This window comes from Podarcis gaigeae, assembly GCF_964106915.1.
Source record: "Podarcis gaigeae genome assembly, chromosome: 12".
Classification (NCBI taxonomy): Eukaryota; Metazoa; Chordata; class Lepidosauria; order Squamata; family Lacertidae; genus Podarcis; species Podarcis gaigeae.
Window position 1 is genome coordinate 4,816,229 of NC_139688.1, and position 13,311 is coordinate 4,829,539.

The window sequence follows — 13,311 nt, forward strand, 5'->3', positions numbered from 1 at the left end:
ATTGGAGCCTCCCTTTGAAATTGCTTTTTACAGTTGCCTGAGGGAGTAAGTTTCCCAGAGCTGCACATGAGGCCTCTCAGATCTAAGTCATGAAACCTATATCGGAATAATTCTTAGCTCTTCAGACCATGGACATGTTTGTTGCTTAGGGTGAAGCAGTTCTGCCCGATGATGGTGGGTTTTTGACTTTAGCATGAGAAGATCAGAGGAGTCTGGCTGATGAATTGGGCCAGTGGCCATTCTAGTCCATCATCCTGTTCTCACAGTGGCCAGCCAGATGACCATTATCAGGAGCTTGCAAGCCATACTGGGTGCAGCATCATAGCTGTCAACTGCCCCTTATTTGGCGGGACAGTCCCTTACCCAGCGCTGTGTCCCGCTGCTGTCCCTTATTGATGATGTCCCTTAAATTTCCCGGGTTTCAAAGGAAGCAGCTCCTCTCCCTCCCTCCGTGCCAGTCAGGGAGGAGGGAGGCTCCAACTGTGTTGCTTGGCTGCATTGCTCACCCAATAAGGAGTCTGAGAACGACTGGGGGGTGGAGCTTGCATGCCTTGTGCTGATCAAATCGGCCGCGTTGCCTGGGGACTCGCCTTTGCTCAGCGCTGCCCCGCGGAGAGGGGATGGTGGTTTTCCTTGCTGCATCCCCTTTGCCGGGTTGCTGCACTGTGGGAACCACCGCTTGAGGCTTCATTTGGCTGCTGGCTGGGCTTTCTGCCTTTGGCTCGGAGGGGCTCAGAAGTCGAAACATACCTGTGCTCTGAAAATCCCTTATTTTGGCTGCTGATCCCTTATTTTCAAATCCGTAAGTTGACAGCTATTTGCAGCACCCTTCTGGTAGCTCCATCCTTGCCAAGAGTGTGTGTGTGTTCTTTTTTTCTTTTGCTTTGTTGGGTAGTTGTCTGCTTTAGTTTTGCTGGTTTGCAGCGACTGTGAAAACGTGGCTGTGTGGTCTCTTGGTCATTCTCTCTCCCTGCCCCCCTTCTTTCTCTTCACAGAATACTCACTCCCAGGCCTGCCTGAAGACGTTCTTAGAATGTCACGGATTGTCTCTTCTCTGGATTTGGATGGCAGAGCTCGGTGATGGCAGGGGAAACATAGCCAACAACTTGAAACTCCAGGTAGAGGTCAGTGACTGTCCTGGGATTTCTGTGTTGCTGCGTTTTCAAAAATAACTTCACCAGAGTTAAGTCAGGCTTCTAACTTTAGTTCCTTGTCGTTAGTTTCTTTATGGCTTCTCCCATTTAAGCCAATTTGTGAGGAAATCATTCGCCCTTCTAAGAATCTTGTAGTCAGTGTGGGGTGGAGATTCAGAAGCTATTTTCCATTCTCAGTGCTGCTTCTGGCTGATTATTCCCAACATCTGTGACCCTTCCTATTGTTCCCTACCGTACCACTTGCTAGCAAAACAATTTGGAAAAAGATAAAACTGGATGCTATATAGATTGTGCAGGTAAACTATGATTATAGCTCCCAGTGCAGAGGTGTATTTCCACAGTTCCACAGAGCCTGAATTTTTGAATGCACATCTGTGGTTGTGCTTTTATTTGGAAGAGACTCAAGCAATTGCTGTAGTGTGTATCTGGCATGTAAAAAAGATAAAGGTAAAGGGACCCCTGACCATTAGGTCCAGTCGTGTCCGACTCTGGGGTTGCGGCGCTCATCTTGCTTTATTGGCCAAGGGAGCCAGCGTACAGCTTCCAGGTCATGTGGCCAGCAGGACTAAGCCGCTTTTGGCAAACCAGAGCAGCGCATGGAAATGCCGTTTACCTTCCTGCCGGAGCAGTACCTATTTATCTACTTGCACCTTGATGTGCTTTTGAACTGCTAGGTTGGCAGGAGCATGGACCGAGCAACGGGAACTCACCCCGTTGCGGGGATTCGAACCGCCGACCTTCTGATCGGCAAGTCCTAGGCTCTGTGGTTTAACCCACAGTGCCACCTGTGTCCCTTCAATCTGGCATGTAAACAGTGCCAAATTAGAGAGGTCATTTCAGAGGTCAGGCCTCCATCTGGGTCTGCTTACATCCTCACATTGTTAGATATTTTGGTTCTTGTGTGTGTGACCTACTGAAGTCATGCCTAGCATTGTATAATTGCTCATTGACATTTAATTAACCTTTTTTCCTCCAAAAGGGATTTTATTTTTCTGATTTGCTGTCAGAAATTTCAGGCTACATCTGCTTAAGGGGCACTCTGGTTCAGTTCAGACTTTCTCCAAACCATGGTTTTGAGGATTGGGAACAAGATGCGGAATCATACATTCCCCCTGTCCCCCCATTTAATCATGGCTTTCCCTTCCATTTCCTTTTTAGCAGTACAGTGGTGCCTCGCAAGACGAAATTAATCCGTTCCGTGAGGCTCTTCGTATAGCGTTTTTTTCGTCTTGCGAAGCAAGCCCATTGACAGCTTAGCGGATTAGCGCTATTAGCGGTTTAGCGGCTTTTAGCAGATCAACTGATAAGCAGCTTATCAGCGGATCAGCTGATAAGCGGCTTAGCAGCTCAGGAAAAGGGGGGGAGGGGAAAAAACCCGCAGGAACTCGCAAGACATTTCGTCTTGCGAAGCAAGCCCATAGGGAAATTCGTTTTGCAAAGCGCCTCCAAAATGGAAAACCCTTTCGTCTAGCGGGTTTTCCGTCTTGCGAGGCGTTCATCTTGCGGGGCACCACTGTAACCATAATTTGCTATGCTATTCAAATCTACAAGCTATGGTTAGCGCACTTTCCCCCTGCAAACCAGTATCTGAAACTAAACTTTGAAATGGACTTCTGGTTTGAAGGGCACATGTTAGCTGTTCTATGCTGATTCGGACACCACAGCAAATGCTAAGAAGGAAATGGAAGAGGGAAAGAGGGGGACACTTCACCATGAAGCTTGTTCATGAACCTTCAAAGGCGGAGGATAGTCTGAATGGAGCCCCAGTTAGTGTGTTGGCAGAGCATAATAATAATAATAATAATAATAATAATTTATACACCGCCCATCTGGTTGAGTTTCCCCAGCCACTCTGGGCGGCTTCCAGTCAAGTGTTAAAAACAATACAGCATTAAATATTAAAAACTTCCCTAAACAGAGCTGCTTTCAGATGTCTTTTAAAGAGAAGATAGCTGCTTATTTCCTTCACATCTGAAGGGAGGGCATTCCACAGGGCAGGAGCCACTACCAAGAAGGCCCTCTATCTGGTTCCCTGTAACCTCACTTCTTGCAATGAGGGAACTGCCAGAAGGCCCTTGTTGCTGGATCTCAATGTCCGGGCTGAACGATAGGAGTGGAGACGCTCTTTCGGTAAACAGGACCGAGGCCGTTTAGGGCTTGAAAGGTCAGCACCAACACTTTGAATTGTGCTCGGAAACATACTGGGAGCCAATGCAGATCTCTCAGGACCGGTGTTATATGGTCCTGGGAGCCGCTCCCAGTCACCAGTCTAGCCGCCGCATTCTGGATTAATTGCAGTTTCTAGGTCACCTTCAAAGGTAGCCCCACGTAGAGTGCATTGCAGTAGTCCAAGCGGGAGATAACCAGAGCACGCACCGCTTTGGCGAGACAGTCTGCAGGCAGGTAGGGTCTCAGCCTGTGTACCAGATGAAGCTGGTAGACGGCCACCCTGGACACAGAATTAACCTGCGCCTCCATGGACAGCGGTGAGTCCAGAATGACTCCCAGGCTGCGCACCGGGTCCTTCAGGGGCACAGTTACCCCATTCAGGATCAGGGAGTCCCCCACACCCGCCTGCCCCCTGTCCCCCCACTTCTGTCGCCAAATCTAACTTCAGTCAAACCGACCATTCCTGAAAGTTTACAATTCTCCTTTCATGTTCTGTGATCAGATTATGAAGACTTTGGAACTTTTGCCTATTCCCAATAAAAACATGTTGGAGGAGAGCAAAGTGCTTCCGATTATCCAGCGCTGGGCTCAGACTAAATCCGCGATCCCACATCTCAGCGAGGGAGATGGTTATTCGAGTGAGAACACATCGCGGGCTCATACTCCACTCAACACGCCGGATCCTTCCGCTAAGCCTAGCGTGGAGGGTGACACGGACACGCCCAAGAAGCTTGCTTTCCGGAAGCTCAAGATCATAAGCGAGAACAGCATGGACAGCGCCATCTCTGATACGACCAGCGAGATTGAGCTGAAGGAGGGCAAGGAGGACCTTGAGCATCCGGACAGTGTCCCAGCAGAGACGGCCGAGGAACAGCCACCCCAGCAGGAGTCTGGCAAGGATGCTGCCGCCGAGGTCTCAGCAGACACCAGCAAATCCCAAGCTGTCGAGCAAGACGTGGAGCCCGAGACAGAGACGAAAGAGAGCTCTGCTGCAAAGCTGGAGGAATCTGTGGCTGCAGAAACGCCCTCTCAAGATGAAGAGGAGGGCGTGTCAGATGTGGAAAGTGAGAGGAGTCAAGAACAGACCGATAAGATAATAGATGCAAGTGATTTGGCGACCAAGCTTCTAGATTGCTGGAAAGACCTAAAAGTAAGTTGGCTTCTCTGTAGCAGATGCTTCTATCGTTTAGAGCAGTGTTTCCCAACCTTGTGCCTCCAGCTGTTTTTGAACTACAACTCCCATCATCCCTGACTAGCAAGACCAGTGGCAAGGGATGATGGGAATTGTAGTCCAAGAACAGCTGGAGGCACAAGGTTGGGAAACACTGGTTTAGAGGGTAATGGAGGTTTCTCACAGTTGACTTGTTTCTCTTGTGCAGAGTGTGTGTGTTCTGAACGACTGCAGATTTCCTCTTGTTCTTTCAGCGGGGAATCCAAATGGGCCAGGCTAAAACTTTTTTTTAATGCTTGTTGAGAAAACCTTATAAGCATAATGGTGACCTTTTCTCCTCACACCCACCCTATTAGCCAGTAGTGTTGAATGATCAGCAAACTGTGAAGACTGGGAAATGGATTAATTATGCAGTTTGTATCCTCTGTTCACAAAAATTGCATCTGTGGGCCCTGCTTGGTAAAATTTAGATTGGAAAGGGTGGTGGGGTCTGTTGTTCACATGACAAACTAAGGGAAATACCTTCCATTAGAAAATGATTTGACCAAAAGCTTTCCATAAGTATTCTGTTTTTCCTTTTGAAGCAAAACTGCCTACACTTCGTTAACTGGCAGTTAATTAGATGGTTAGCAAAAGAGAGATACTTCAACTTTGCAAAGAGAGCATTTCTTACACTAATTTAGTATTGGTCATCTTTGACCCAAAATTTCCTGATGTGCCCTCACTAGTTTTACAGACCAGTGCAAGTAGCTGTTAATGAATGAAACAGTCAACAATTTTTTCTGCTAAAAATGCTAAGTCACAAGAATATGTAACAGCGATTTGAATCTGTTTGGCAGAAAAGTGAATTATCACCTGTTCCGAAAAACATAGGCTGTCTGCTGTGAAACCTTTGAGAAATGCTGCTATCCTGTAATGCTTTTTTTGCAAGAATAGTTAGCCTGGAAACAGGCATGCTACTGAAGTTTTGTGTGATGTTTTGCTGCCTTTTTTTATTAGCCTGGTGGGAGGAAGGAAAGTGGGGATGGCAGGCCACAGTGAGACCTCTTTGCATCTGTTGTCTCTGAGATGCCAAAAGATTCAAACCACCAGTAGTTACTACTCTTCGTTTGGCTAGATTAGCTACCACGTAAGAAAACAGAAGCAGAGTAGCAATTTCTCCAGTTAGCCCCTCTCTTCTTTATCAGTGGACAGTCTTATTAGCTCTTTTGTTCTTCCTACAAGGATATGTGTGGGTAGATTCAGTGGTACTTAGGGCTGAGAAAGACATTACATTGGAATCCAGAGACCAGGCAGGAGCCTGGGCCTCCTTTTCCTAAACCTTTGCCTTGTTGGAATTTCTAAGAAAAATACTAAGCAGTATTCACACAACTTAAGATCGGCCCACTTCTAAAATCGGGCATGATTCCTTTTTCTTACATCTGGAGATTTGCTCAAATGATTATTTTTGAAGTGTGATAGATGCAAAGAAATCATGCCATTTCCTCTGTGTCCTTCAGGAAGCATTTTACAATACTTGGTCCGTATGTGTGTTGATACAGATAGGTCAGGAGAGGGGGGTTTTGTACAAAGTAAGGTGCTTTTTTTTAAAAAAAAAAAAAGAATAATAGCCCTGATTCTCTGAAGAACTTGACCTGTATTTGCAAGATGAGTGTGGGATTAAAACAACAACAACTTAATTCTTTCAGTGTAATGAGAGAACTAACAACAAGATGGATAATTAATAATATATGCCAGGCTGTCAAGTGTCGTCTGCGTAAAAATAAGTTTGTACATCTTGTTCTTTCTGCCTAGAGTATGCCCAGTATATATTGCATCTTGAATGGGCTTAGGCTTTGCCTCTGAGAATCTTTTTCTCTACCCAGGAAAGGGAGCGGGCCTTGGGCTTGCTTGCACCTTGTTCTGCTGTGTCCCCAGGATGGAGATTTGAAGACAGGCTGCACACACCATACCTTTAGAACACATTTTACCTCCCCAAAGAATCCTGACAACTGTATTTTAAAAGGGTGCTGGGAATTGTAGTTGTGCCAGGGGATCCAATGATTCTTTGAGGGAGGAATGTGCTTTAAGTCTATGCAGCCTTAGTGCAATACTGGTTTATCTGTACCCAGGAGCTCCCCAGATCTGCATCCCATGCCCAGATCGAAATCCTAGAGTATCATTCAACCAGTTCATGGAGCTCCTGGGCATATATGAACCCAGTGCCTGCCACTTTTATGCAGGGAGAGGTCATCATGAGTATGTAGCCACTCCCTTCTCACATCAAGTAGAGTAATGTTCATATAATTTGTCTAGATTCGGGGCTTTGTGTTTGATTTTAACCCCATGTACCTACTTGTCAGTCTATGCCCTGGTGCTGAGGATTGAAAAGAAAATACAAATTAGTTGTTAAAAAAACCCAACCAAATCAAAAACCTAATTGTTGTTCAGTTGTGTCTCAGATACGTCGTCTTGTGAAGATTCATGGTGGGGTTAGCATGAAATCATAATTTTCTTGCTAAGTTATCTTTCTACTCTCCCTCTCCCCTTTTGGGATAGCCCTGGCTCAAGAGCAGTTTGCTCACATCTGTGGTCAGCTATGGAATCATTATCCATCAAAAGTCACTGTTTGGGATTTTTAAGCCCTTTCTGTTGCAGATCACATCACATAATATTGAGAAGGTCGATACGTGGTTTAAAATATTGGTGCCAGTATTACATATATTGATCTAGCGGACATAGATTCTGATCTCGTGCTCAGTGCAGTAGCCTCCCTGTAGCCGAAACCAAGCCCCTTCCTTCCACCCATCCATCAAAAACAATAGTCCTCCTTTTTAGATTCCTGTGTTTGGGAGCTGCTGTATGACAACGCTGAATTTAATCTGTCCTGCACTGCATTACGATTGCGCTAAGAGTTAGCTGCTTCTGTCTGACATTAACTGCTTTTTTAAAAAACCTCCAGCGCATTTATGCTCGGAAGAGATACCTGTAAACAGCATAGCTTTTACCTGATGCACGAAAACAGTTGGGACCTGTTGCCTCTGAGGTAAACATGGAGCCCATTTGTCCATGTTCCATGCCAAAACCGATTGATGCTGGTTGCTTTAGGGTCTTCCGACCCCGTAATATTAGTCTGCAGTGCTGGTCATCTATGTAGCGTAGACTGATTGGGCGGGAGGGTGTGGAAAGCTTGGAACATAAAGCTATGCCCTTCCCGACCTCTTGATGCTGACCCCTTTGTAGTAATTTCAACCATTTCCATCCAGCTTCTCAGGGCAGCCAGGAGCTTGTTAACATCATCCCCAGCTGACCTTTTCTCAACTCCATTTTCAACTCCGCCCTGAAGAAAGGAGAGAACGTAGCGTGCGTACTGTGAAGAAAGCAGGAAGATGTTTGGGAAGCTGGATGATGCATGAGAAATATAATAGGTGGAAAAAGAGAGGACAGAGGTGGCTAACTCATTGATGCCGACGTAATTTTGGTGCACCCATTGCCGGCAATGGATGTCGCTCTGGGAGAATCCCCCTATTCCTGGCGGGGAAGGATCGAGTGAGCTATTCTTTTTTATATCTCTCTCTATATATCTATATATACCTCTTCACACAAAAGACAGCTGCCGCGGCTTTCAAGGCCTTCATGGGCTTGAATTCCAGGATGAACACCAGCAAAAGGCAGCACGCAACCACACGCAACACACACAAACCCCCAGACCGGGTACGTTTTCAGCACGGGTTTCTGCAAGCGTTTCCCGCCGACTTCGGAAATGGTGCATGTGTCTCCCTGTGCTGAAAATGTGCTCCGAACTGGGATAGAGACGCAACAGGAAATGGCTAAAAGCCAGCATAGCGCTTCGTTTAGCTCGCATGGAGACCTGCCATTTGACCAGTCCACCGTTGGGCATAGGATAGGAAAAAAACAGGTAAGTCCCCCAGGAAGGACTGATGAAACTTTAAGGCATTGGCGGGGAGGGAATCACAACATCTCTTAAGGTATGATGGATAATGGTTCCATTGCTGTCCACCCCTCAGGATTTGAATGACAAACCGGTGGGCATCTGTGGCCACAAACCACGTGAGGTGCTCACCTCTTTCACTGGAATAATTTGACGCATCAGGAAATTATGCTTTCAACTCAGCATGAGGACCAATTTAATCAGTCTGTAGGTAGTAGCGTGGTAATTAGGCGGTTAGCGGCTCTGGTTCTTATTTTCTGGCGGGAACTTGGAAGTACATCACTGTGGCCGGAGTAAGGCTGGCCCTGGATTAGTTCAGCCTGTCTCCTTGAGGCTAGTTTCGTGCTGTGTGCGCATAGCAGGGTGGTACCCTCGCAGTCACCGATATGGCAACTCCTCGCAGCCGTTGGCTGTGCTGGCATTCCACACGGGGGGCTGCACAGTGATGCTTGAGAGGAAGGGAAGAGCCTAGGTTATAGTTATAGTCATAGCTATCCCAGGTCAAGCTATTTGCTCTTAAAGGCACATCAGGGAGGACTAATCTGGAGGCAGGCTGCTGTTGCTGCGTGTTAGCATTATAATCCCTTGAACATGTGTGGCGTAACAGTGTTTAAGGCATGGGTCCCATTTTGGGGCTGTCTCTGGCAGCCTAAATTCTTATGCCATGGAAATGCTAAATTCTTATGCCATGGAATTTGTCCCACCAGCCCATGTTGAACTGGCCTGGGCCCATTTAATACTATCGCTTCCTGGTTAAAACGGTGAGGGTCTTTAAAGCAGGTTATTTGTTCATCTTTTATTTAGGAAGCTTGAGGGGCTCCCGACTTCTCATTCTTTTTTTTTTAAAGCCCAATACTCTTTTGTTAGACGAGCCAGAGATTGACTAGTGTTGCACCCCAGAATTTCAAGCCTTTAAAACAGGCTTTCTCAGCCTCGGCCCTCCAGATGTTTTTGGCCTACAATTCCCGTGATCCCTAGCTAGCAGGACCAGTGGTCAGGGATGGTGGGAATTGTAGTCTCAAAACATCTGGAGGGCCGAGGTTGAGGAAGCCTGCTTTAAAATGTTACGAGAGGTGTGTGTAAGTGGGAAGAGCTTAAATAGCAAAACAGCTCATTGCTGTTGTTGGGGACAAAGCAAATACCTTGTCTACTGACTAGTGGAGCAAGCTTTTAGCATATTTCTACAGAAATCCGTATGGTTTTTTTATACGGCTTCGTACTCTCTTAGGTGGCTGTTGTAAGACAGATCTGAAACTGGAAAGTATACATAGGGGAGAAAGGCAGTAGTTTGGGCTGAAAGACAATGCAAAGACTGTTCTGTTGAGCAGTCTTTCCAAGACCCAGGAATGCTTCAGGAAAACATGAATGTTTCAGGAAATGTTTCAGGAAATGAAACATTCAGGAATGTTTCAGGAAAACATGGAAAAGTGAATGCAGTTTTCCAACTCCTTCTCCCATACCTGTGTATTACTTTAGCATTGAGCCATGCCCTGTGTGTTTCTGTTTTATCTATAAGCTAAAAACTAGTTTGTAGCTCCAGTGTGCTAAGGTTTTGTATGGCTTGTGCCAAAGATAAGGTGACTTTTGTTGTTGTTGTTTATGGTGCAACCAGTTGAATGGGGGGGGGGGGGGGAGAACGTAGAATGAAGAAAGCATCAAGAGCATATGAAATTACACACAAACCCTGCCTTTGTGTTAATGGCAATCTAAATATACCCCAATCCCCATAGCTGTCAGAAGGAGGCTGCTAAGCATGTTGGGTGTGGAGGAAGAAAATAATAATAGGCAAGAAAATAGGACTTATAAATTCCCTTGCCTACCCTGCACTATGGGTGTGTCTCATTTTGCAGAGTAATCTTTCATTCCCCCCCCCCCCCGGGGTAGTGGGAGACATTTTCTCCATGTGGCCAAAGGATTCCCCTCCCTTTTTTTGTACTAAGTTTTTAAAGTTTATTTTCAAACAGTAATTTTTTCAGCCTTCATACAGTTTCCTCAGCCTTCGATTCTGCTGCAAGGTATTTTTATTTGGCCTTTCAGCAACAATAGTGAGGCAGAAGAAGGAGTTTATTGCTTAGACCTCTCTCTGGGCTTTGTTTCAGAAATTTAGGAAAACAGGATAACCACATAGGTCACATGGAGACAGTCTATATTGGAGCCTTTGCTTTTATTTGTAATAATTCTTAAGCAGTCACTCCAGATTTAAATAATAAGGTTAATGTATAAAGCTAAAATGTTTGATGTTTCCCTCTTGGGTTTTTTGTTATGTTAAATGTTTTGTGGATGCTTCTATGTCCAAAAATAAAGACAAGTTGCCTTGGCTTGCATCCCAACTGACTAGTAGTTGTCCTTTATAGTGAGGAGGTATAAGTTGTTTCTGATGAGGACACAGAGCAGAAAAGTAATCGTGTCTGCATTACAAATACAAACGTTAACTGGTTTTCCTGTCAACAGGCTCAGAGCCGATAACAGTATTTAATTGGCATGTGTAATATTACATACAGTGGAATTTTAAGGGCAATTAAATAAAATCTTAACAAACAAATCCTCAACCCAGAGTTGCTCTGAGCTTGTTAACATGTGGCATTGCTCATCCTCATAAACAGCCTGATCTTTCCAGTTTACACATTTGGTGTAACATGCAGTGTGTGAGTGGGGATTGGGCAAGGCAAGATTGTTGAAATGGCTGCTGGCAGTACTGTGATTGAGGCAGCGCTTTGAGCAGTCGTTGGGCAGAAAATGTGAATAGGCGTGCATAAATTATAGAGCCAAGTGGTGGTTTTTTTAAAGCCCAAATTGACAACGGAACGCAAAAGGGTATTTAAAGGGAGGTGGAATGTAGAAGCAAATGCAGGAAGCTAGAAAGCCAATACAGTGGTACCTCGGGTTACAGATGCTTCAGGTTACAGACTCCGCTAACTCAGAAATAGTACCTCGGGTTAAGAACTTTGCTTCAGGATGAGAACAGAAATTGTGCTGCGGCAGCAGCAGAAGGCCCCATTAGCTAAAGTGGTGCTTCAGGTTAAGAACAGTTTCAGGTTAAGAACGGACTTCCAGAACGAATTAAGTTGTTAACCCAAGGTACCACTGTACTGGTGAATTAGGCAGCAGTCTGTGCATTTTACGTAGGAATAAGGCCCATCAAACTCAGTGTGACTTGCTTCTGAGTAGACATACACATGGTAGCACGGTTGAAAATGCAGGGTTTTGAAAGTGGGTTTGAAAAGTGGTCAAATGAGAAACCTATTTGAGCAGTCATCCCTGGGTGTATAATCTATAGAAATGAAAGAGTAGCCTGCGTTGAAAATGGTATTGCTTATTGCGGGAAAAGGTGCAGAGTGTTAAATAAATTTAGGAATCCTGAAAGAAACTCTTCCCCGAAACTACTGTGGGTAGAAATTCCAAGAGAAAAAGCATATTCTGCTATAAGGCATCTCCACTCAGTTAACCGCTGCCCTGGCACAATGGCTGACTTCAAAGGATCCTCAGACCAGGTTAAGGTCAGCTTGAGTCATGGCACAGAAAGAGGCTGGGATCTAAAGCAGCCTTTCTCAACCTGTGGGTCCCCAGATGATGTTGAACTACAACTCCCATCACCCCTAGCTAGCAAGGCCAGAGCTCAGGGATGATGGGAGTTGTAGTCCAACAACATCTGGGGACCCACAGGTTGAGAACCGCTGAAGGAAAGTGGCAATAATTAAGTCCAAGTTGGCTTTAGGCTTGTTTTTCCTCAAAAAAAATAAAATAAAAAATAGTTTCTATACTGCATGGCAACTATATGTGTAGTGAAACGTCTGGTGGGGAAACTAAACAAGTCTTCCGGTCTATCAGACCCTACACAGAAGTGAAAGGACCTTTGATTCCACACAGGTGAATGGTGGAAATTGCCCAGACAGTCTAATACAGACATTTAACTTCTAGAATGGGAATTGGTAAAAAATAAATAAACAAGGGGATTAGTCAAAGGGAAGAGGAATATTGTGTCTCTTTAGGAAGGTTGGAGTTTAGTTAAACCAACTGTAATCGAGTAAACTAAGATGAATGCCACAGATAGGAAGAGGCACAAATAATCCTAAAGGTTCCTTAAAAAGCCGAGGAAAGAAGAGTTCTTTAAAAAGCACAAGTCAAAATAAATAAAAACTAAATGTAAACGTGAAACTGACGAGGAAACCAAGGTGGAACCTAGAAAGTTGTCTTGTGCAATATTGCCCATCAGAGTTATAGCCAGGTGAGGGGAGACTTTCTGGGAAGCGTGTTTAACAAGCTGAGTACAAAGGCTACAAAGGCCTTCCTTCCAGTCACCACTTGTCTAACTTTAGATGGCAGGGAGAGATGCGGAAGAAGGTGACCACAAGGTTCAGGCAGGTTCCTGTGATGGAAGACAAATCGCTCCAAGCCACTTTGGACTGGATGAATTTATCTGGTCAGATCCAGTTAGACGATGTCTATTTCCATGCCCGTTACAACAATTGGATAGCTCAGTCAGTAGAGTGTGAGACCCTTAATCTCACGGTTGTGCGTTTGAGCCCCCCAGTGGGCAAAAAGAATCCTGCATTACGGGGGTTGAGCTAGATAACCCTTGTGGTCTTTTACAGTTCTATGAACTGTGAAGTCCTACGGTTACGAAGTGATGGCTGCTAGCTCCAGATAAAGGTAAAGGTAAAGGGACCCCTGACCATTAGCTCCAGTCATGACCGCCTCTGGGGTTGCGGCGCTCATCTCGCTTTACTGGCCGAGGGAGCCAGCGTACAGCTTCCAGGTCATGTGGCCAGCATGACTAAGCCGCTTCTGGTGAACCAGAGCAGCACACGGAAACACCATTTACCTTCCCGCCTGAGCGGTACCTATTTATCTACTTGCACTTTGACGTGCTAGGTTGGCAGGAGCAG

The 13,311-nt window shown here is 45.5% G+C and overlaps 1 protein-coding gene across 2 annotated transcripts in view; it reads left to right on the top strand.

Annotated features, from left to right (window-relative positions):
• The window catches only part of SETD2 (SET domain containing 2, histone lysine methyltransferase), a 90,232-nt gene that overhangs the window by 47,927 nt on the left and 28,994 nt on the right, over window positions 1-13,311 (top strand). The window contains exons 12-14 of one of the 2 annotated variants that reach the window (XR_014556474.1): window positions 996-1,124; window positions 3,826-4,473; window positions 7,740-8,022. Coding sequence is in view for 1 of the 2 variants with exons in the window: in XM_083703872.1 (XP_083559998.1) it covers window positions 996-1,124; window positions 3,826-4,473 (777 nt within the window). In the remaining variant the exon portion in view is untranslated. The remainder of the gene's footprint in view (window positions 1-995; window positions 1,125-3,825; window positions 4,474-7,739; window positions 8,023-13,311) is intronic. The other variant, XM_083703872.1, reaches the window with a different exon arrangement.